This window comes from Daucus carota, chromosome 6 (genome assembly GCF_001625215.2).
Source record: "Daucus carota subsp. sativus chromosome 6, DH1 v3.0, whole genome shotgun sequence".
Taxonomy (NCBI): Eukaryota; Viridiplantae; Streptophyta; class Magnoliopsida; order Apiales; family Apiaceae; genus Daucus; species Daucus carota.
The window spans coordinates 30,130,079-30,153,670 of NC_030386.2; the positions used below are offsets into that span (position 1 = coordinate 30,130,079).

Genomic DNA, 23,592 nt, shown 5'->3' on the forward strand with positions numbered 1-23,592 from the left:
ATTATTATTATTACTACCAGAGCTCCACAGGGAATGTTTCGTGCAGTCTATTCTCTAGCAGAAATCTTTATTTCTCACATTTAGCCATCCAACCAGGCACCTGGTTTGATCCCAAATGATGAATCATGGCTTTGCTTAATCCACCTAAGCTATGTTCTTAAAGTAAATGGAGGGATTACCCTAGTGAGCTTATAATTAATTAATAGAAATTATTACAGTTCAAATAGTTCTAGTTTCCGAGATTGTTGAAAGGTTCACAACATGACAAGACAAACACAGTTTCACAAGAGATCTACTACATATATGAGCAAGTGCATAAACATTGTAAAATGAAAGCACTTGTGGTGCAGCCTCTTCAACATATATGAAAGTGTACTGAAATGCATCATTTCTTCTCTCTTAAGGGCATATAACGTGAAACTGTGAAAGTGATGGTTGCTACTAGAAAATCTTAGCACTTGCAGTGCATAAATGTTTTGCTGAAGGCATTGAAAATGATTATTGGTACTAGAATATCACGACACTTCTGGTACATAAAAGAAACAGGACATTTAACAGAAAGTATCTCCCAAGAGCAATGAAGAAACAACCATGGACTCGACGAAACAAGGACTAGCCAGATTTTGTAAAGTAGGTCTCTTTCATGAACACAGCAAAATCCAATATCTTTTGAGAGTCAGGAAGGGACTTGGAAACACTTTCTTTTTTCAAGCACCTCCTAATCCAAGCCATCAGGTTTGGACACTCTTTCTCAAAACTGAAGTTGCCAAATGTTTCGTAAGTATGAAACCAGCTATAGAAGGTGACAAGGGCTATATCTACATAACCAAAAGTATCACCACCATAGAAACATTTGTCCCCAAGTTCACCTTCCAACACCTTCAAATTCTCGATCAGTTCCTTCTTACCAGCCTCCTTTTCTTCGCCATCTGCTGCCCAAGATTTCCTCCCAACTTCATATAGCTGCATTAAATATTTAAATTCAAATCTCAACCAGGTTAAGATAATTGCATCTATAGAGAAACAACATAGGTAAATCGGTTTTTCTAGTGTGGCCCATTAACACATGTTAAGCAATAAATTTTATGAGTTTAGTTTATTTTGATTGGCTGCTATTTTTTTAATAATAATGGACCAAGCCCATGAACACACACCAGACAAACCGTGAATAAATATCTGCATCTACCTTCTTGTCGATATAGTCAACCCAGAACCTAGCTTGAGCTCTCTGATAAAGATCAGAAGGGAGCAGAGGAGCTTTATCATTCCAGACTTCATCAATGTACTGCACAATATTAGAAGACTCACATACTGGTCTACCATTGTGGATAAGAACCGGGATTTTGTGGTGAACCGGGTTCATCTCGAGAAGCAGCTGGCTCTTGTGATCCTTCCTCAAATCTTGTTCTTTGTATTCATACACTACACCCTTTTCAGCTAGTGCAACTCTCACTCTCATACCAAACATACTTGCCCAGAAATCCAACAGAATAACCTCATCATCAGCCATCTCAAACACAAAAATGATTCCCAAATATTGTACATTCAACTCTTGTAACCTTCTGTATATATCTAATCTTAGGATAGGTATAGTGCAGTATTTTACTAGTACTAACAAACAGGTAAAGAGTTGGTACATGGATTAAAAAAGGACTCAAGAGCATCATCATTCATTAAGCAATCAGAGATTTCAGACAAAATTGCTAATATGATCAAAACATCACAGAGTTTAATATTTTATTCTCTTTCTTTAATTGTATTTTTAACCACTTCCTCTTTAAAATTTGCCACCAAACTCAAAATTGCCAAATGTTTATACAATATATTGTTTTTCTAATATAAACCCTCGTGAAACACATTTGATTGATGGCAGTAATTATGTTTCCTTGTATTGCAATCAGTATAATCACTTAGCGGTGCTTTAAAAATCTAGATTTATTTAAAGTCATCAATTAAATTCCGATTAATCCTTTTCAAAAAAAAAAAAATCCGATTAATCTTTAAAAATTATTTTATTGATTACATGCCGATTTGATAACAAAATTCCTGATTTATTAATGAGTCAAGTGATTAATTCCGATTTCCGATTTCTGCAATCATGGAGATTTTACGTGATCTTCTTCTCATCGATTCTAGAAGATACATGCTATCTGAACAGAATGCACAAACAACGATCTATACCAAAATAAAAATTGTTAAAATAATCAGATTGCACAAGCATCATCTTTCAAGAAGAAAACCAGGGTCTGGATTTGCGATCATATCGCACAAGACTTTTATGATTAGGTTATCACGAGTTAGCAGACAAATAAAAACATTAGCACAAGATTCTGGAGCAGTGATTATAATTTGCAACATCCTTTCTTAAGCCACCATCCAAATAGAGCCCAAGTGCGAAAAGTGCAAGAGAATTATTGAGATTAACTTTATCCGACATTTTACAGTTTGAATAGATCTTGAGTTGATGCCTTGGTCATCTAGCAATGTAAAACCAAGCCTAAACGATGTTAAGATATGATTTTAAAGATAGCCACGTTTAATACATTAATAAAGCAGGTCTTATCTGAAGCTGCTGCTTGTCATCTACTAGTTAAAGGTTGTGACTTGTGAAGGGCTAATGGTTTGTATTCGTCTTGACCAGGCTCGTCAGAACTGCTCGAGTAATAGCAAGATCAGATATCTTAGAAATTATTGTGAGCTATCACGGTATAAGTTATTATCAACTACTGACAAGCAACTTATTAAACTCAGATAAACAAATATTAAGTTACTCATCAGATAAACAAACAAATCCCAGGACTTACCTAATTGTGCTTACCACATTCATTTTTTTTTAATTTTCAAATCAGGAAGCAGCAAAATCTCCGAAAGATAATACTACTCTATTTCAGTAAAATTTTAAATTCGGAGGATGATTTTTTTTTTTTTTGGACAGAATTCGGAGGATGGATAAAAACTAAATACACATAGAAAAATAGAAATGTATTAAACGGCTCTGATTTTGTTCTTATCCACGGGCAATATTTGACACTTGCAAATAATTAGAAAAACTGAGAAACACACAAGGGGGATTGCGAATTAGAGCCACCCAGTTGGTCATGTAATTGGATTATGCTGTGATTTCCCACCTCCAAATACTCATCCTCTCTCTCCCGGCCCCACTCGCTTTGTCTTTATTTTTTTGTTTTCGTATAACAATATATTTATTTTCAGCTCACTCTTTTTTTCTACACTATCTCTTCACTGGTTTCTTTGGCCTCTGGGCTCCCAGGTTAGTTTCTAGCTCTCTCCATTCTCCCTGCCTTAAAATTTCATACTATCTTTATCTTAACTAGCCCGATTACCATCTCGTGAGATGCTGCAAAGTCTGTTTTTATGGTGTTTTGCATGATAACATAACATTATTTTCGATTTTCATACTAATTGTTTTGCACCGTATTGTATGCTGCTAGAGTATAGCATTCTGTTCTGATGTTTTTATTACATACGAATAAAATCTCTTCTCATAGCCCAACACATGCCGCAAACTCGTTGAATTTTACATATTTCTGATTTTGATGCAAAATAAAATGGTCGGCCTGTATTTATTCAGCAAACAAAGTATTGTCAGGAAATCTGAATTTGTGATACCAGGACCTTCATTTGGGAAATTTTGTTTTGAATTGAATCAGAAGAGATTATTTTTATTAGTGATCACAAAAAATATTGTAATTGCTACCTCTGGAGTCAATTGCAGTGCCACACGAGAGCCCATAGTTATAATTTTATACGAATTTTATTACTATGCTAGGTCCCACAGAGTATAATATGTATTCTCAGGAATATTTTTTTTATCCGCACTTTTTTTGGCCAAGTATATGAACTATTTTTCACTTTCTTTGAAGTATTTGAACCCTCAGGAATATCTTGTCAACAAAATTACTCTAAAACATAAGCCAAGAGTTCTTTTTTTCTTTTTTTTTTTTAATTTTTTCAAGATTAACTGTATTTGCATTTTGAGTATCTTTCTTCTGTAGACAGTAGTAGAGAAATATTAAACATCTATAGTATAGCTGTATGATAAGAACACCAGTTGAGCTCTAAAGTTATTCTCAGGACGAACCACAAAATCAACATCTACTGATATGGAGGTCACTAATGTCACCGAGTATGATGCCATTGCTAAGCAAAAATTGCCAAAGATGGTATACGACTACTATGCATCAGGCGCAGAGGACCAGTGGACTCTGCAAGAGAACAGAAATGCCTTTGCAAGAATCCTGTAAGCCTTTTCTGTTAATTTCTTGATAGTACTTCAATACCATACAGCCTAAAACATTTATATTTAATTTTTAGATGTTCGACCCCCTGAACAATTTTTTTTTGTTATAAACAGGTTCCGACCTCGTATTCTTATTGATGTCACCAATATAGACATGACTACAACTGTGTTGGGATTCAAGATATCTATGCCAATCATGATTGCCCCAACAGCCATGCAGAAAATGGCTCACCCGGAAGGTATGCAAATGTAACATTGAGATTAAGAGGTTCTGCATTCATAGTTTTTTTTTGCCCTGTTTTTATGCTAAGTCATTCATAGTAAATATGACACTTTTGTTACTTAGAGTAGTAATTTGGTTTTTGATTTGACTTTTTGTTAGAAGTTTTTAGTGCCCCCCCCATGTTTTTATAGATATAAAATTAAATGAAAATTAAGTTGTTGCTCAACCCCAACCAGTAAAAGATATTGTATAAGTATTAATATCTAATATACTGGAATTGATAGAAAGTTGTAATGATCGATTCTTTGATAGAAAGCTGTAATGATGATCGAGTCTATTTCTCATACAGGAGAGTATGCAACGGCAAGAGCTGCATCCTCAGCTGGAACAATTATGGTATGCCTCTTATCCCTATGTGTGATCCTTCAATTTTGACAAGTACCCTTCAGCATCCTAAAACAACAAATAGACCCTGAACTTTAGAAATGATTTGATCTGACAATTTTTTTTGCTAAAGAGTCTTGAATCCTAAATGCTAGTTTAATTAACTGATTATCTAGAATAACATACTATATAATTGTTTCTCTAATGTTCGATGGTGGTAGAACTTTATGTTAAGATAATTTGGCCTCACCAGGATACATGCTGTGCCGAGTATTCAAATTTTTTTAGCGGCCATAGATGCATAAGCTCAACAAATATATTCTAGTAAGCAGCTGCATCCTTTTTCTAGCTGCTTTAGCACATGGTTGCTTATGCAGGTTGACGTAGATGTCATAACATATTCAATTTGGTTTTGATCTAAAGTTTGGCTGGTAATTCGAGACTGATTTACAAACAGTTATACATAGTAAGATCTTTAGGGGAGTAGATTACACATACCCATGTATGATGTATGTCTACTGAATAAACTCTGAGGACCAATACCTGTAATTTTCCAGGGATCAATTTAACTTCAGGAATTCTGATGTCTATGATACTCCATTGAACTATAATTAATCTACTCACCTTGAAAACTGAATATGAGATTGCTTGACAAAAGATGTGCTTTGTTTGAAATGCCGGGTGTACCTCCTTTCCTATATTCTTAAACATAATTTAACGTTTTTCACTCTGTTCTTCTTATCTGAGAATCATTCTGTAAATATTTGAGTGACATTAATTGTTGAATATATTTGCAGACCTTGTCTTCTTGGGCCACATCTAGTGTTGAAGAGGTTGCTTCAACCGGACCTGGCATCCGCTTCTTCCAGCTTTATGTAAGCAAACAGTTTTGTTAGGTCTTGCTACCTTTAGTTTCACATGATGGTTCTTAATGATAATAATATGATGTGTAGGTCTACAAGGACAGGAATGTTGTTGCTCAGCTTGTGAGAAGAGCTGAGAGAGCTGGCTTCAAGGCTATTGCTCTTACAGTTGATACCCCAAGGCTAGGGCGTAGAGAAGCCGATATCAAAAACAGGTGCTTTTTCTAGTGTAGTTTAGCTTTTTGGTGTTACACTCTCAGACAACTCAGTTAAAACTGTTCATTTTTCCTGTGATGCTCGGACTCTCCGGAAAACCCAGCCGTGCCCGTGTCCACAGGACACGACACTGACACCGACACTGGGATCCGGATCCGAACGTCATCCAGAAATCAGACTCTCCATGTTAGACAACCTATCTTTAATTTCAGTGACCATCTCTAAGAAGCAGATAGGAATAAGAAAATATATGGAGAAACAGAGGTGAAATGGATGTAAAAGGAGAAAAGAAGCAACTCTTGCCTTGATTTGTGCAATTGTTTATTATGCAGTGTAATAGAATGATAGGTATTTATTTATAAGAACTATAATATTAATTAAAAATAATAACTGCAGTGTCCAAATCCAAGTGTCGGATCCTTATTAAACATGTCCCCGAGTCTTTAATTTTGTAGTTCGAAAGATCTGACACCTTGATATGTGTCCGTGTCGGATCCTTCTAAAAGAGTCCGAGCATCGCATTTTTCAGAAAGCATCTCCCATTAGTTATTAAGAAACACTTGTGATTGTTTTACAGATTTACTTTACCACCGTTTTTGACATTGAAGAACTTCGAGGGTCTAGACCTTGGCAAGATGGATGAAGTGAGTGAGATTGAACTGTTACAAATTACAATCATTACTCTATCTAGTAAATCTTTACACAAATATAATGTACTCTGTTTTTCTGTGGCATGCAGGCTAATGACTCTGGTTTGGCTTCATATGTTGCTGGTCAGATTGACCGATCCCTCAGCTGGAAGGTACATATATAATGGCATCTAACTATATCATAAAATGTTCTATAGTATACATCAATTTGTACTACTAGTCAGTAGTGATTACATGTAGCTTTGGTATCATGAACTCGGGATGTAAGATATATACAGGAATAGGGAAGAATGAATTTCAACCATCACAGTAACTAATCAGATGTTTACAATATGCTGTGTACATGTTTCCCTACAAGAACATAGGAACTGTTTGTTGATACTTGACACAAAAGTGGATCTGCTATCATATGTTAACCTTGGATAACAGCGCACACACTTCTTTCTTGATGTTTTCTCTGTTTGAAGGTTTAGAGAAAATCACCCTTTGAATTCACAGTTAAGTAATTTTTTTATATTGGACAGGATGTCAAGTGGCTTCAGACTATAACCAAGATGCCGATCCTAGTGAAGGGAGTAATTACTGCTGAGGACAGTAAGAAAATATAACATCAAATTATCTTTTATTTACTATATACTCAGATACAAATGTAACATGGTTCTTCTTTAATGAATCACAGCAAGGTTGGCTATACAAGCTGGAGCAGCAGGTATCATTGTATCCAACCATGGTGCTCGTCAACTTGATTATGTCCCTGCCACTATAATGGCTCTGGAAGAGGTAACTTTTCATTTGCACTTAATTGTTCAAGTCTTTCCAGTTACATTTACTGGACTTAGATCCAACTATCTAAGGAAAAGCTCCTTTATCGGGGCAAGCACAGAGCAAATTTAATCCTTATTATGCTCAATATGATATCTTACAATTCCTCTCTTGATATCATTTTAGGTTGTGAAGGCTGCCCAAGGTCGCGTACCAGTTTTCTTGGATGGGGGAGTCCGTCGTGGAACAGATGTCTTTAAAGCATTGGCACTTGGAGCCTCTGGCATTTTTGTAAGTATAACTGAGTATGATGACTCAAATAGCAGCACACACTAAACCTGAATTTTCTCAGTGTTCCATTTATCGTTCGTCAATGAAAATTAAGTGCTGCTTAGGATAGAAAACTGCAATGGGTGACTTTATTCTCGTATAGCCTTTTACCCAAACTGTACTTGATAGCTAAATTTTGCTTATATCTTCATATAATTAAGAAATACGCCTCATAGTTCTTAATATATGCTACAAGTCTATTGCTTAAATCCCATACTATTACATGTTACATACTATTAGAATATAATATGATCCTAATAAGCCCTCCTCTCAACACCTCGAAGTTTTAGGAGAACATGTCACTTAACACCGTCAAATTGGATATATGAAATTCAGTTAGTAACATTTTTCTTGATCACTTCAAGCCACAATTCTTTCCTGATTCCTATTACTGTGTTGTGCAATTTTGACTAAAAATTACCGTCCCAATGATAGATTGGACGACCTGTTGTATTCTCGTTGGCTGCTGAAGGAGAAGCCGGGGTTAAAAAAGTACTCCAGATGCTTCGCGAGGAGTTTGAATTAACCATGGCACTAAGTGGATGTCGCTCCGTCAGTGAAATCACTCGTAATCACATTAGCACCGACTGGGATACTCCTCGTGCTCAGTTTACACCAAGATTGTAAATATGTACTTGTGCTGTGCATAAATAATTGCATTTCTTCTAGCAGCGCGATAATATTGTTACAATGTGTTCAAGAGCCTGCTTTGTTTACAGAACTTGCTCTATTCCATATGTTTATGTATGTTAAAAACGTTTTTAAATATCTAATGGCTACTATCTCTGTCACCTTCATTGTATATTAAGAAAAAATATATTCTACGTATCCGGAAAGTTCTTCGGATTACTGTACAGGCAATGCATCGTTCTTTCTGATCGGAAAATGGGATGTTTCAAGTGGCATGAATATTAGTATATCTGCAAATAAATAAATTTTGTCTGCAGGTTGTGGCTTTTATACAAGTTACTGGGTTTCAACTTGTTGGAAATTGTGGGGCAAGTAGGGTGTATCAGGCGCAACTTAGACTAAAATCCCGGCTAACATTTGAAAAACAATTAATACTCCTCTGGTCCATAATATAGGACCTTATGCGTATCTTTAGATGTTTTGACCACATAGCAAATATTAATATTTTTGTAATTTTTTTTCTGAATAAAAATATAACGTGCTATGTGGCCAAATCTCCTAAAGATAAAAAGTCAAACGCCATCATGGACTAGAGGGAGTAATTTTTTAGGTCTAAGCTTTTAGTTAAAAATCAGAAAATATAGGTTTTGAGCTCCCACGGACTACCAAGACTAGATGATCATCGTCTTAGGGGTCATTTGTTAACCCCTGGATGAGACTGAAATAGCTCAACCAGGAACGATTTATGGTTAAGATCATTTGTTTATGTTTTGTAAGTCTCTGGACGAGACTAGTTTTTTGCTGGACGACTTGGGTTTTAAAACGTATCTGAATGGTTAGGAAAGCACTGATACTTGACTTTTCTGCGGTTCTTTTTGCTATGTGTTCATGGTTTGTATGTATTTTAAATTTTATTATTTATAATATATTTTATGTAAAACATAGTTTATTGTCTTTATTTGGAAATTTGCAAAATATATATAGCTATATCATTTATTTATAAAGAAATTTATTTAGATATACTGCTCATCCAGAAATTTGATCCAGATTTAACAAATGATAAAAAACATTATTCGTCCAGAAATTTTACTCCTTCAGATTTTTCACTCATCCAGAAATTTGATCTAGATTTAACAAATGACCCCTTAGTACCGACTATCTCAGATACTGGTTACTCTGTTCGGTGCCCAAGTTCTTTATCTTTTCTTAATAAATAATGGACTGCGAGACTCATTGTTTTTCAAGAAGCAAAGCAAATAAAATTAAAATCAACTGTGGAGGGGATGCATATCGATTTTCCAGTATCACTTATTTCTCTATGATCTTTCCACAAGTTTTTTTAAATTTATAAAATTACAGTTTCATATTTAAAATTTTTTAACAAAAAATTAAAAATTAAAATTTTGCTTAAAAAAATTATTAAACTAAACTTTTGAGGAGGTTTAAAATTTATGACAAGTCCTCTGTGAAGAATCAAAAGGGACTAAGGGAACAGATTTTTAAAAATTAAAATATTGAAACAAAGATAATAAATTTATAATTCAAGGAATTTCAATAAAATATTAAAATTAAAAATCAAATATAATAGACAAAACAGAAACACTGGTATACACAAAAATATGTATGTTGTTCCCCAATTTTTTTAAACAGCGAGTGCTTAAGAAAACAGTGAAATTACAATTCTCATAGTCCTGAGATCATTCAGCAACTTTCTGTGCATCATCCTAAAATACCTTGTGCACTATACTCCAGCATTATTTATTCACTTTCAGACATTTTGAAGATTCTTATGCATGCAAGGGGTCTTGATGTTTCCTGAATTCATTGCAAGATCTTTCTGAATGGAGTTTGGGGGGTTTGCCAATGACTCGATGGTAACATTATTTTCATGGTTCTACTTAGTGATAGGGAGTAACCCGAGTCCTGGTTCCTATGGACCCGGGGCCCCTCGAGGACCATGATTCTCGGACAAGCACAGCACCTCAGGTCCTGCTCGAGTACATCACCCGAGATAGGATTCGGACCCGGATACCTCTCGACCACACCCTTGACCGGGGTCCAAACATGTACCAGACGACATCTACTGCACGGAGCACAGACTGACACGATAAAGACAAGCACAACGGTCAACTACTGGCGATAGAGACAAGCCAGGGAACATTCCAAAATACTACTCCTACGCTGACACCTGGACACGTGTAGGGGATCAAACCCCTACACGTGTAGGACCAGGATCCAGGTACTCACCCTTAAACCCTAATCCTTGGCCTATAAATAGACCAAGGATCAGGAGTTTAGGGGTTAACTTCATTCTCTACACTCATTCTCACACACACTTACACTCAGCATATATTCAAACACTCTCAGCCACCAGCCACCATAAAACCACCAGCCATACACCTTCACCCAACACACATAGATAACACTTTCTCTAGTCTTTATCCTTCCGAAACCTACGCTTACTCTCACGCCGGAGGCGCTTTGGGGCAAAACCCCCCCGCCGGCGTTGTTTTGTAGGCCCCCATCCAGCAGCTACACCACGGAACCACCAGTCACGGCGGAGGAAGGACCGGGACCGGAGATTGGCGTTATCATTTGGCGCTAGAAGGAGGGGCAAATGATAGGGAGTAACCCGAGTCCTGGTTCCTATGGACCCGGGGCCCCTCGAGGACCATGATTCTCGGACAAGCACAGCACCTCAGGTCCTGCTCGAGTACATCACCCGAGATAGGATTCGGACCCGGATACCTCTCGACCACACCCTTGACCGGGGTCCAAACATGTACCAGACGACATCTACTGCACGGAGCACAGACTGACACGATAAAGACAAGCACAACGGTCAACTACTGGCGATAGAGACAAGCCAGGGAACATTCCAAAATACTACTCCTACGCTGACACCTGGACACGTGTAGGGGATCAAACCCCTACACGTGTAGGACCAGGATCCAGGTACTCACCCTTAAACCCTAATCCTTGGCCTATAAATAGACCAAGGATCAGGAGTTTAGGGGTTAACTTCATTCTCTACACTCATTCTCACACACACTTACACTCAGCATATATTCAAACACTCTCAGCCACCAGCCACCATAAAACCACCAGCCATACACCTTCACCCAACACACATAGATAACACTTTCTCTAGTCTTTATCCTTCCGAAACCTACGCTTACTCTCACGCCGGAGGCGCTTTGGGGAAAAACCCCCCCGCCGGCGTTGTTTTGTAGGCCCCCATCCAGCAGCTACACCACGGAACCACCAGTCACGGCGGAGGAAGGACCGGGACCGGAGATTGGCGTTATCACTTAGCTAGTGTTAAATGCTAGTCAATGTATGGCATGCATGTTAGTATATGATCCTGGTAAGCCCTCCTCCTAACACCTTGAGGTTTTAGGAGAGTAATGTTAGAATATGATCCCGGTAAACAATGCATGTTGAGCTATTGTGCAGAAGTGGTAACAGTTCAACCAAGGTATCAAAACCCTGTCTAATATATGAGATGTAGCAAAAGATATTCTTACATTGCAACAAATTAAAGCATTTTGACCCAAATTAGCCTCAGGAAAGATCTCATGCAATGTCTTGTTGCTTGAGAGCTAGTTAGCTACTTCGTGCAATGTCTTTTTCTTCATTTAACATGCCTAGTTTATATATTTGATCCCTTGCGAAACTCACAAGAACCCTCCAAAAAAGCTACTTATGGCAACAAGTATTTATCTACTGTTTCCCACATTAGGACAAGTAAAAGATTAAGTTTTCTGGATTTTTAAAAAGTAAAAAACTAAGGATGCAGGTGTATGATGTTTGTATTCATGTGAGTCATTTACTATTGGCTAAAGAATTTCTAACTTGTTTTGATGGATGAAAAAGTACTTAATTCAAGTTGAGAAAAATTCAGTGCTAGCGGCTAACTTCTTTGTAGATGGCAATATGATTTATTGAAAGAACATTAACTTCTTTATGATCAGTTTCCTGTTTCCCCATTGTACCATCATGATAGTATGTTTATATAAAAAATTTTGATTTCTGATAAAACTATTTATAACTGGAGGAATGACTTATGCATTTTAGACATGAAAGTGGCAAGTTTGTGTTGAGCTCTTGAATTGATAGATAGAACATTCGATTTGGAGTCTGAGTGTTTTGTTAATCGCCCATACTTGCAAGGTAATGCGATGCCTGCAAGTTTACATGTTTTGCATTGCGTTCAATCTTTATCTAGTAGGAGCAGAAAAAATCTGGAGCTTATCCTTACAGGTGAATTATATTGCCCTGGGAAAAGAATAAAACATTGTCAGGTGAACAATTTTTGGTCTGCTTGCAACAAATTTTATTTCTATTGGTTTAGCCTGTTGGTATAGATAAATACTTGAGTTCATTTGCTTGATTATGCTGCATATTGGTTCATAATAAATGTTGACAACCATAACATGTGGGTGAGGACGTGAGGTGGCCAATAATTCTGCAACAATATGGGAGGATAAAATAACAGACTTTGATGTCAAATCGATCAATAAGAGTTAAACAAATGGCCATTCTCTGATATGGAAAAATTCGATAGACCCCTCTGTTCAGTTCAAGTGATATATAATAGTCTCATCTTTCAATTTTGTGTCATCTTGTAATGAAAGCTAGACGATGATAGCTTAAAGGCCAGTAATTTTTTTAAAAAAATTGCTATTGATACTTCTATGGTATTCAAGTCGCCCCTGTACAACAATATAGTTTTTTTGTTTATTTCATTTAAAAAGGCAGATGTATCTTATGCTGTGTATAACATCTTATCCATTAGATTTCATTGCAGTTACTTATTTTTCTATAAAAAGATACTGAGATCTGGCGATGTCTTCAATCCTAATATGGGAGGAAGACTAATGTGTTCACGACAGTTGTCAGGTATACGTAGTTACACTGTCTTTGGTCTTAGTTTCTGAATAATACTTACTCTGAGGTTGTTGTTTTAAAATAATTATATTTTGGGTCATGCATCCTGCATGGCGTAGCTTATTACTTCTTATCAATATATATGTGGCGCAGCGTACTTCGGGCTTCAACATATTACATTAATATGTTAATGTTTTGAGGTTGCAGATGACAATATCCTGAAAACCTGGATATGTTGACCAGCTAGGTGTCCGGTGACAGCTAAGTATCAATGTCTAGAAACTTGTTTCTGATGAAATTAAACTAACACTAGGTCAGGCCGCTGGTGTCATCTATTATTAACACTCTTTCCCAAAATCTCACTAATCGTAAAGATTTTATGAACCATGTTCTTAAATATTTGCATTCTGTAACTACATAACAATCTTCAAAGTCGTGGCATCTTTAAACATGTGATAAGTAAAGGAGGATACACTTGGGTGAAACCAAAGGTTAACATATCTGCAAGAGGCACATTGCTAGATAATCATCTGCCAGTGTTTTATAGCTAAACTACACTTTATGCACATTTATCTGTCAATGTTTAATAGCTAAACTCCACTTTATGTAGATTTATCCATTGTCATGCTCAAGATTTTGTTGTTCTGTTTACAGCCTCTAGAATTTATATGGTATTCAAACATAGCATCGCCACACGGAATCAAGAATATATTGTTAGATTAGGTTCTGAGTATTATAATAAATATTAAATGTGTTTGTTGGTGAACCTACTAGGCTACTAGGATCCGCAGGAATGCTTAGACTTAAAGAGAGAGCACATATGGTCTGACATATAAATATATAGATATGTGGATTTATGTATTTTACTTGTTTATTATGCAGATCGGAAAAATGTATAGATAAATGGAGTATTATAAACTTGGGAGGACAGGTGGTTGAAGTTGAATGCATATCAATGCAGTATCAGATTAGTCTTGCCATATACATCATCAGGTTCGTCAGCTTCCATATATAGAAGCCAGGTAATGGTTTAGTATATATATTTTCCTTGTTGATGCAAGTTTGGGCAAAATCTATCTAGGCAGTAAGAACCACCAGAAATGTAGGCGCTTTGTCAGGATCAGTTGACGCCTACCCATTACCATTACATATTCCCCAAAGACTAGATATAAATATAAATCAGTTTATTCTGCCATAGCTATCTGCCCTGTTCCCGTATATTCTAAAGCGACCCTTCGAAGTAGTTTTTAACAGCTCCGATATATTAAATTAAACTGAAAAAATAGTCCCTTGGAAATAGACAATTGTCAACGTTTCTAGAGTGTTCTCTCAGTCGAATACATGCTCACTCTTTTTTTTCTTAATTTGGATGGGTGTTCAACTAATTATTTATCAATAATAGAATCTTACTTTATTTTTTAAGGGAGAGGTCGGTTCTACTATTCTAGTTTGATAGGGCATTCACCTTACTGGCGAGAGCAGAAGTTTTTCACCTAAAAACTCTAGTGGATGAAGGATTTAACTATATAACCAACCAGGAAAAGTTTGGATAGTTTTTTTTGTCATATGTTAGAATTTATAGGCTCTAAGAAGCTAAGATTTCAAATATAGTTCTTTTATCATTTCATACTATATATCAATAGCATTAGATGGTTAGATAACATCATTCTCCTTTTACAACTCCGAACCTAGCCGATTTCCTTTTAGGATTTTATTTAATAAAATTGGTACATATCATAAAAATCTGTCATGGGGAAGTACGGTGTGAAGTGTGGACATGATTCATTAGACACAATTCAGCGAATCCCCCTGAATGTCAAACTTTGTCTAGGATTCAGTCAACTTGTTTTGTTCCTGAACTTACAGAATGTATGTGCATATATAACTTACTCATCACTGATGGAGTATCCTCATATGTACTTTTCATCTTGAGGAGAAAGGGAATTGATGGAGTGGAATATGCTTTACACAATGAAAAGTGTGAAAAGAAGCATATCTCATATATTTTGCCTGTTCTGAATGAATATATATATTGAGTGACGGTCCTGAGATTTACGGGGCCCTGGTCAAAATCAGTTTTCAGGGCTCTAATCTATATATACTCTGCATATTTCATACTTTCAAAATTTTGGAGGCCTTAGATGCAAGTCTTTTTAGCAAGGGCCACCCTTGAACACCAGTAAAACTCATTGCATGTATCTGTTACTCATTTTTTTAATTATTTAGTGCGGTGTGCGTATTTTCCTTAAATTTTTAGGATAAAAGAGGGCAATGAATTTTTTAAGATAAAAGTGCATAAAAGACAGTACTTGCTGTAGTAGATTATTATACATGTTACTGCACAACATCAAGGTAAGGAGTAAGCAGAAACCAGCTGAGCTTAAATTAAGCTTTGCTCAAAAGCTACAAGCTGGTCCTAAAAACTTCCCAATAATTCTTACAGTAAATAAAAGAGGACAAAAAAGTTCTGAAGATGTATGCATCTAGGAGACACCGGGGACATATATCTGTAACTATCCCTCTGGCAAATATCTTCTGCAGCTATAACCAAAAAACTGATTGCTAATCAGTCAGCCAATTAAGCCTACCAAACTAAATATACTCGGTATATACCTTGAACTTTAGATGTATGTAGACCTTGTCTCTATTTCTAGTAGCTGTTTCAGTATCGGCTTACCTGTAATTAGGCCTGATTTGCCAAATCTTTGTCACTTATGAATGTTCCATGAAAACCATATGGCACCCTTGATGGAAGCTTTATCGATGCCTCCAACTCAAGAGTCATGGCGTTTATGATTTGAAGCTCTGACTTCCACATCTTCTCATCGTGAACAAACACCAAGATGTACCCATCATCTTCATTTTCAGAATTTGGATCTCTTGGGAGAAAAAGAGGTTCGCCTCCAAACTTTTCCTTCCCGTAAAAAAACTTCTTCACTTGGCCACTAAATAGGTCTACTTTAGCAAAACCAGAAACTTTAGGCCAAGGCTCAGCAATCGCTAAGTAAGCAAACTGTGTCTTTCTTCCCAACTTGTGTTTATTCACCATCCCTGCCTCTAAATTCACCTGATCATCACCAGACAAAATTGGCCGCCTAGTTGATTTTCCTGTCTTTAAATCAAGTCGAATTTCAGACAAAACACTCTGCAAACCTTGATCACTTTCATTGAAAATTGAGTCAGCTGGAGTCATACATGACCCAATCACCACAACTTCGTCGGTCTCCTTATCTTCCCACGCATTCCAGAGATGAAAACAGAAACACTCTGGAACTTCTACCCATTTTATTCCTGATGCATCACTTGCATACTTATCCAGTATTCCAAAACGTGACACTTTGCTCTTGTCGTAAATAACAGGGGAGCCACCCCGTACCATTTCAGAAATCTTGAAAATCACCTGTTGATCAGGAATCACAACAAACCTCTCGGTAATTGCAAAATCATGCATCATTGTTGGCTCAGAAAGTTGGATATCCACGTCTTGGGATTTGGTGCCATCGGGTGAGAACCTGAAGTATTTGAGGTAAGGCTTTTGAATGACATTGTAACTTAGTGCAAAAAGTTCTTTGGTTTCAGGGTCAATTTTTGGGTGAGCAATCATAGGGGAATCAAGCTGACCACCAAAACTGTATCTTTCGATTGTTTTAAGATCACCAGATGGAGTAATTTGAAGATGATAAGGTAAGTCATCCTCGGACATAGCTAGTAACCTGTTGTTAAAGTAGACTAAGCCAGCATTTGCTACACCCATGCCATGACTGTGATCAATTAGTCCAAATAAACCACGAGCATAAAAAAGTGCCAGCCTCGCTATGCCAGAGTGACCATGAAGTTCACCGATGGCTTTAGGAAAAGCAGAGCGTCCTAAATTTCGTTCTTGAACAAGCCTCTCGGTTTCTGTAAATCGGCAGGCATAGCTGGCAGTACCATTGTGGCAATGGACTGCATGGACCATACCGTCGCCATCAAACAAGTGGTGCCCTGCTGTTGGTTCAAAGTGAGGGTTGGCTCCATTCCGAACATAAACACCACTAATACATTCTGGTATTTTGCCTGTGACCGGAAGGTTATGGCTCACACGGTGTTCGGGTACTGGAGCAAAGTTGCCACCAATTTGGATTTCAGGGTCTGTCGTTTTAGGCAACGGGTGTTGCATTTCACGGGAAACTAGACTAGCTTCGACAGCATCTAAGGCCATTGCGGCCGCTTTCTGTAGGAAATTCCATTTCGAGGAAGGGCTAGTGGGTACAGTGGTAGCAATTTTAGAAGGTACTTGATATGTTTGTAAAGAGTTGACACATCTCTTCCTATTGGAATTACGCAAAGCCACAACATTATTATAAGAACAAGAGGGGCTTGATTCTCTTGGTTGAAATGTTGGTTTGATTAAAGAGTTTATAGCAGCAAGAGAAGAAGCCATGTGTTTCGGAAGAATAACAAACAGTTGTGTTATTCTTGGGAAGACCAAGAGGAGCAGAGAGTGTGGAGTAAGAGTTGAATATGTTTGTGGAAGCTGAGTTGTGTTATATATATAGCAGGCAAAGAAGAGTGTGACGCGCGCAAGGAGAAGATGGAGCTCAAAGGAAAGAAGGGCACGTGTATCGTGTTGGATTCATAGGAGGGGGACTCAATTCAGATATGCGCTCAATACCTGATCTCTCATACTATTTGTTGCGTTGATTTATTAATAATTAGTCCATCAATTATTAGGTAGTCTTATTAAACTTAACTGGAAACCAAGGATCATGTTTTAGCTTCGAGTATCTTTTGTTTCGAATAATGAGATTTGTGATACTGACTGCAGAAGAAGGGGCCATGTATATGTTAGTTATGCATGCTTCTAGTGATCATGTCTTAAGTATCAACCCTCGGCCTCCTGTAAGCGAAATAATTTTGAGTATCGAAATCGTATCTTCTAAAATGCGGCAGTGACCATATGTGGAGTACTGTAAACAGTAGCTCCAGAACCAAATTAATTTTAGATTACACAAGATGGCTATGCAAGTCCGGTTCAATAGAGTTAAAATTATGACTTATGATTTAAGGTGATATAGAGGAAGTTTAAATGTTGGTTTGGGTAAGTTGGACTTATTAATGACTTATGAGTTATTAAAAATGTTATAATGAAAATAGATATGATTTATGGATAAATAATGACGTATGGGTGATTTTTATAAAAAAAAATTAAAAATTAAGTCACTTTTGTCAAAAAAAATAATGAGGTCAACGAGACTTCAAACTAACTTTCGGCTTTAAATCAATTTTCGACTTAGTAAATCAATATCTGACTATTTATTAAACAAACATATGTTTTTCAGTTTAAAGTCAAAACAACTTCAAGCTCTGCTTTAAAACCAAAAACAAACAAGATCTTAATTAGTTACTGCATATGTCATGACCCAACTTAAGCTAGTTAGTTCTACACTAATCCAAAACAAAAAGTTGATTAAACTAAAGGTGCTGAGTTAAGCTAGGTTGATTCATAGATAATTGATGAGTTTAATGGAGGATCTTTGACATTATTGGATACTGCACAAGGGCAACTTGTAATCATATTCAAGATCTTCAAATCAATCTCTAATTTATATACATGCATGTTACATACACATGCTACACTTGCAATAGTTTTCGTCGATTATTTTTACACATGAAGACATGCATGATTCCACATGCTTTCATTTCTTCAATCATCTTATCTCTTAACAAACTATTCCAACACTCCGATGTTTAGTTTCTGATATTCTGGGACCTTTACTTTTATTTAAGATTATTGTTTGAATAAATTAATCCTGACTACATGACTCTCAATGATTTGATGCAGTAGGAGTTGGATTATTAGGTTTTATCTAAACGTGGGTGCCAATGATCATCCCTTAAGCTTTGGATACAATTATAATCACGTACTAAATAATAATCTTGAACTACTGCCTGAATATCCTAACGTGAGAGATGGCAAATGAGTACTTAATCATATAACTAAAAAAAAATAAGTACTCAATCACGTATGATAAGTTGATAACTCGTAATCATGAATTATCATCATGATAATTTGCGGATAATTCATTTGGATTTGTTTTGGATTGACTCAAATTTTCAGTAATAGAGGGATAATTTGATACCGTTTGAGTCTAATTGAATTTGGTCCAATTTCACTTTTATTTGAACCGAGTACAGTTAGTTTCAATTCAAATAAGATCGTTTTAGTTTCAATCAAATAAGATTCTTTTTGATTCGGGTCAAATTCGAGGGAAAAAAGAAATTTTTTTGAATTAAGATGGTGTGGTTCATTTCTTTGGGGATCCTTAATTTCTTCTATGAGATTTTATTTCGATTTAGAAATATTAGTCGAGTTAATATTGGAAGAAGATTGATATATCATTGAATGATATTAAAATAAATCAAACATGTTCATAAAATTATAGTTAAATTTTAATATAATATCCTAATAATCAAAACAGGAAAATAATCAAAAGTTGACCACATCACTGTCCACCAGGCTTTAAATAGACCTTCAACAAGCCATAGATTATCCCAATAATCAAAAGTTGACCACATTACTGTCCACCAGGTTCCACCTTTACACTGTTAGAACCATCATGATCCCATATAGGCTCATCTCAGCCCCAAAACTCTTCTCATTCTAGTTAATTGCATTAATTTAATTGCATTAATTTGTGTTTAGTTATATTTTAATGGTTTGTATCGTAGTATGACCTTATATTTATACACATATTACAAAATTCGTTTTCTCAGTTGATAATTGATTTGTACTTAATTATATTTTAATGTGTAATATAAGACGTGTATTGCAAATGCAGCTTTGTCGTGTTCAGTTTCTGAAATCTGGACTAATCCGAATTATTAGGTTTTAAGTAAAACTATGTTTGATTATTTTTGTCCAGATTTTATCAAAAAAACTCAGATTAGAATTTAAATACTATTTCTGATCCATCCGATCCATTATGATCATGGTTAACTGTTAAGCGTAACTCAACCGAGTTCGTGTCAAAAATTTAAATTTAATATCTTTCAAAAAAAATTGAATCTAACACCTTCCTACGAGATAATATGCTATATTATGAAGAGTTCCGGCCCTCTTATTTTATAGCATACCTAATAACATAATATCTTTTAAACACTTTTTTACAACCAGATCGCTATAATTTAAGACCACAACCATCCTTATCGGTTTTATGATCTTCGTTAGATACTTCTTTTACGCTTTTAGTTGCAGTAAAGCGTCTCCATTATTTTATTCAAAATGCGTAGATTAGTGCTATGCGCGTGTTTCAAAGATACTTTGAATGATAACTCAACTAATAATCTTCATAATATTTCAATTCAACTAGTTGAGAAGCCGCGTGTTGCAGCGGTTATAAGAATTATATTAATGATTCAATATTAATATTTGTAGAATAAAAATTTTTGCGGCTGTCTATAAAAAATATATTAATGTTTCAAAATTAATATTTGTAGGATAAAATAAATATATATTATATAAATCTTGATGTAATACCAATACTAATATATAAAATTGCAAAATTGGACTATAATTCATGGTGAAAAAATGAAAATAAATTTATACACGTAATTAACAATTTAAAGCATAACGAATCTTAATTTTATTTTTTATTTTTTTGAAAAGTAATCATGTTCTTACATTGTCACCTTCCTCCAATTTTTCTGGATTAATTGTCCACAAAAGCATCTAACCTAAATCTGTGAGAGAGCGGTCTATAACTACCCTTACTTGTAAAAACTTTTATTTTTTAATACTGTATAAAAAACTTTTACTTAAAAGTTGCTTGAACGGAGCAAACAGATAATGCATGAATAATTTTTTCCTGTATACAAAATAAATCATATAAAATTTAACAAACATGTCCGATGAACAAAACAAATATTATAAAAGAAATAACCAACAAACATACATCACTAATAGTTAATTTATTGATATCAACCATCAATATCATGTCAAGACTATATTCTTTTGCCGTGTTTGGACTTGTCGACTCTAATATAGCGATAACTACCTTTGCTTGCAACAACCTTTATTTATTTAATACCGTATAAACAGCCTTCACTTATCGTTGCAGAAGATTGGCTCCTCCGAGTTAAAAATCGAGCAAGAAAACTATCACCAGAGAGAGGTAGGGTTGTGCTATTGAGAGAGAAGAGATTGGTAGGTGCAGAGAGACTTGTGCTACTCCCATAATTAAATAATCTGAAACAAAATCAGATCAAAACTTTCAAACTAATATATTCCATAAATAATTTGTCTTTCCCATAATTAAATAATCTGAAACAAAATTAGATTAAAATTTTCAAACTACTATATTCCATAAATAATTTGAAACAAAATCAAACTTGCTTCTAATATACCCGAAACTAAAAAAGGTAGTTCTAATTTTTGATATTTTTCACCTAAAAATTCCAGAAAATTAGAAAAATAGAAAGGAGCGATGTGAGAGGCGCCACCTACACGCCCCTCGCTTCTCCTTTATATAAGTATACTAGTCGAGAAGCCGCGCGTTGCGGCGGTCTATAAAAATTATATTAATGATTCAATATTAATATTTGTAGAATAAAATAATTTTATGGCTGTTTATAAAAAGTATATTAATGTTTCAAAGTTAAGATTTGTAGAATAAAATAAATTTATATTATAAAAATTTTAATGTAATACCAATACTAATATATAAAATTGCAAAATTGGACTATAATTCATGGTGAAAAAATAAAAATAAATTTATACACGTAATTAACAATTTAAAGCATGACAAATCTTAATTTATTTTTATTTTTTTTTAAAAGTAATCATGTTCTTACATTGTCACCTTCCTCCAATTTTTTTGGATTGATTGTGCACAAAAACATCTAACTTAAATATAACTACCCTCTTAAAAGTTGCTTGAACGGAGCAAACAGATAATGCATGAATAATTTTTTCATGTATACAAAGTAAATGATATAAAAATTAACAACAACAAACATGTTCGATGAACAAAACAAATATTATAAAAGAATAAGCAACAAATATACATCACTAATAGTTAATTTATTGACATCAACCATCAATATCATGTCAAGACTATATTCTTTTCTCGTGTTTGGATTTGTCGACTCCAATATAACGGTCTATAACTACATTTGCTTGCAACAACCTTTACCGTATAAAGAGTATTCACTTATCGTTGCAGAAGAACGACACCTCCGAGTTAAAAATCGAGCAAGAATAAGGTATTTCTAATTTTTGATATTTTTCATCCAAAAATTTCAGAAAATTAGAAAAATAGAACGGAGCGATGTGAGAGGCGCCACCTCCACGCCTCTCGCTTCTCCTTTAAAAATCGAGTAAGAGAACTATCAGGTAGGTTTGTGGTATTGAGAGAGGAGGTTGTGTTTAGATGATCCAAAACCCTACGATCTATACGGGTATTTATAGGTGTAGAGAGACTTGTTTGCTACTCTTTCTCATAATTAAATAATCTGAACAAAATCAGATTAAAATTTTCAAACTATTATATTCCATGAATAATCTGTCTTTCCCATAATTAAATAATCTGAAACAAAATTAGATTAAAACTTTCAAGCTACTTTATTCCATAAATAATCTATAACAAAATCAGATTCTGAAATTTGCTTATAATATACCCGAAACTAAAAAAGGTAGTTCTAATTTTTTGATATTTTTCATCCAAAAATTCCAGAAAATTAGAAAAATAGAACGGAGCGATATGAGAGGCGCCACCTATACGCCCCCCGCTTCTCCTTTATATAAGTATATTGATTGATTGATTGATTTATTATATATGTATATATTTATTTATTTTATCTATTTATTATTTTTTGGTTAAATATTAAAAATATAAGAAATGTAAAGTTTGAATCCGATTAGTAAAAATGCAGATATGATTTAACACTATATTAAGATTTTTCTCGATTGATAAGACAAAAGAGATTATGTTAATTGAAAATAAAAATTAATTTCTTTTACTTGTTCAAATGATATTTTTAGAACGAAAGTAAAAATATATTGAAAACGTTTCTGAAAAAATCCAGCCTTAAAATGAAAACATAAAGAAAAAATAATTAATTTCTTTTCCTCCTTGAACTCTTATGATTTTTAAGAATTTCCTATGTATATTCTATACATGTATATGTTAAAGATTTGTGTTTAATGAAACTTCAGAGTTCAGACTACTCAAACAAAACCTATAAGGTACTGTTTGGGGTTGCTGTTGCAAACAGCAACAACAGTTTTTTGCTAAAAAGCAGGTGAAAAACTGTTTGGTAAATCTAAAGCAGCTTTTTCGAACAGCAGCTTTTAGTTAAAAAGCTGCTGTTAGAAAAAGTAGGTACTCCTATGCTTTTGGAAAA

At 35.0% G+C, this 23,592-nt stretch overlaps 3 protein-coding genes across 4 annotated transcripts; 1 reads left to right on the top strand and 2 right to left on the bottom strand.

Annotated features, from left to right (window-relative positions):
- Positions 1-474: 474 nt before the first annotated feature.
- Positions 475-1,639, bottom strand: LOC108227509 (probable glutathione S-transferase parC). The gene is made up of 2 exons (XM_017402690.2): positions 1,187-1,639; positions 475-963 (listed from the first exon to the last, which is right to left on the bottom strand). Exons 1-2 carry the CDS (start codon positions 1,637-1,639, stop codon positions 613-615), a joined length of 804 nt encoding a protein of 267 aa, XP_017258179.2. The 3' UTR covers positions 475-612.
- A 1,467-nt stretch (positions 1,640-3,106) lies between these two features.
- LOC108227508 (glycolate oxidase 1) lies at positions 3,107-8,480 on the top strand. 2 transcript variants are annotated; one of them, XM_017402688.2, is made up of 12 exons: positions 3,107-3,271; positions 4,096-4,261; positions 4,376-4,500; positions 4,834-4,880; positions 5,666-5,743; positions 5,822-5,946; positions 6,525-6,591; positions 6,687-6,749; positions 7,122-7,191; positions 7,277-7,377; positions 7,546-7,650; positions 8,125-8,480. In XM_017402688.2, exons 2-12 carry the CDS (start codon positions 4,125-4,127, stop codon positions 8,314-8,316), a joined length of 1,110 nt encoding a protein of 369 aa, XP_017258177.1. In that variant the 5' UTR covers positions 3,107-3,271; positions 4,096-4,124; the 3' UTR covers positions 8,317-8,480. The 2 variants fall into 2 exon arrangements, with proteins under 2 accessions (XP_017258177.1, XP_017258178.2); XM_017402689.2 differs by having other exon boundaries at positions 3,136-3,271; positions 4,096-4,265.
- Positions 8,481-15,484: 7,004 nt separating this feature from the next.
- Positions 15,485-17,694, bottom strand: LOC108226639 (9-cis-epoxycarotenoid dioxygenase NCED1, chloroplastic). The gene has a single exon (XM_017401630.2). It carries the CDS (start codon positions 17,630-17,632, stop codon positions 15,893-15,895), a length of 1,740 nt encoding a protein of 579 aa, XP_017257119.1. The 5' UTR covers positions 17,633-17,694; the 3' UTR covers positions 15,485-15,892.
- Positions 17,695-23,592: the final 5,898 nt, after the last annotated feature.

Bases quoted from the DNA above. Each gene is read 5' to 3' on its own strand.
- LOC108227509 (XM_017402690.2), bottom strand. From the start codon at position 1,639: ATGTACCAACTCTTTACCTGTTTGTTAGTACTAGTAAAATACTGCACT. The intron at 964-1,186 runs GTAGATGCAGAT...TATTTAATGCAG, and splicing joins TTGACTATATCGACAAGAAG to CTATATGAAGTTGGGAGGAA.
- LOC108227508 (XM_017402688.2), top strand. From the start codon at position 4,125: ATGGAGGTCACTAATGTCACCGAGTATGATGCCATTGCTAAGCAAAAA. The intron at 4,262-4,375 runs GTAAGCCTTTTC...TGTTATAAACAG, and splicing joins AATGCCTTTGCAAGAATCCT to GTTCCGACCTCGTATTCTTA. The intron at 7,651-8,124 runs GTAAGTATAACT...TCCCAATGATAG, and splicing joins TTGGAGCCTCTGGCATTTTT to ATTGGACGACCTGTTGTATT.
- LOC108226639 (XM_017401630.2), bottom strand. From the start codon at position 17,632: ATGGCTTCTTCTCTTGCTGCTATAAACTCTTTAATCAAACCAACATTT.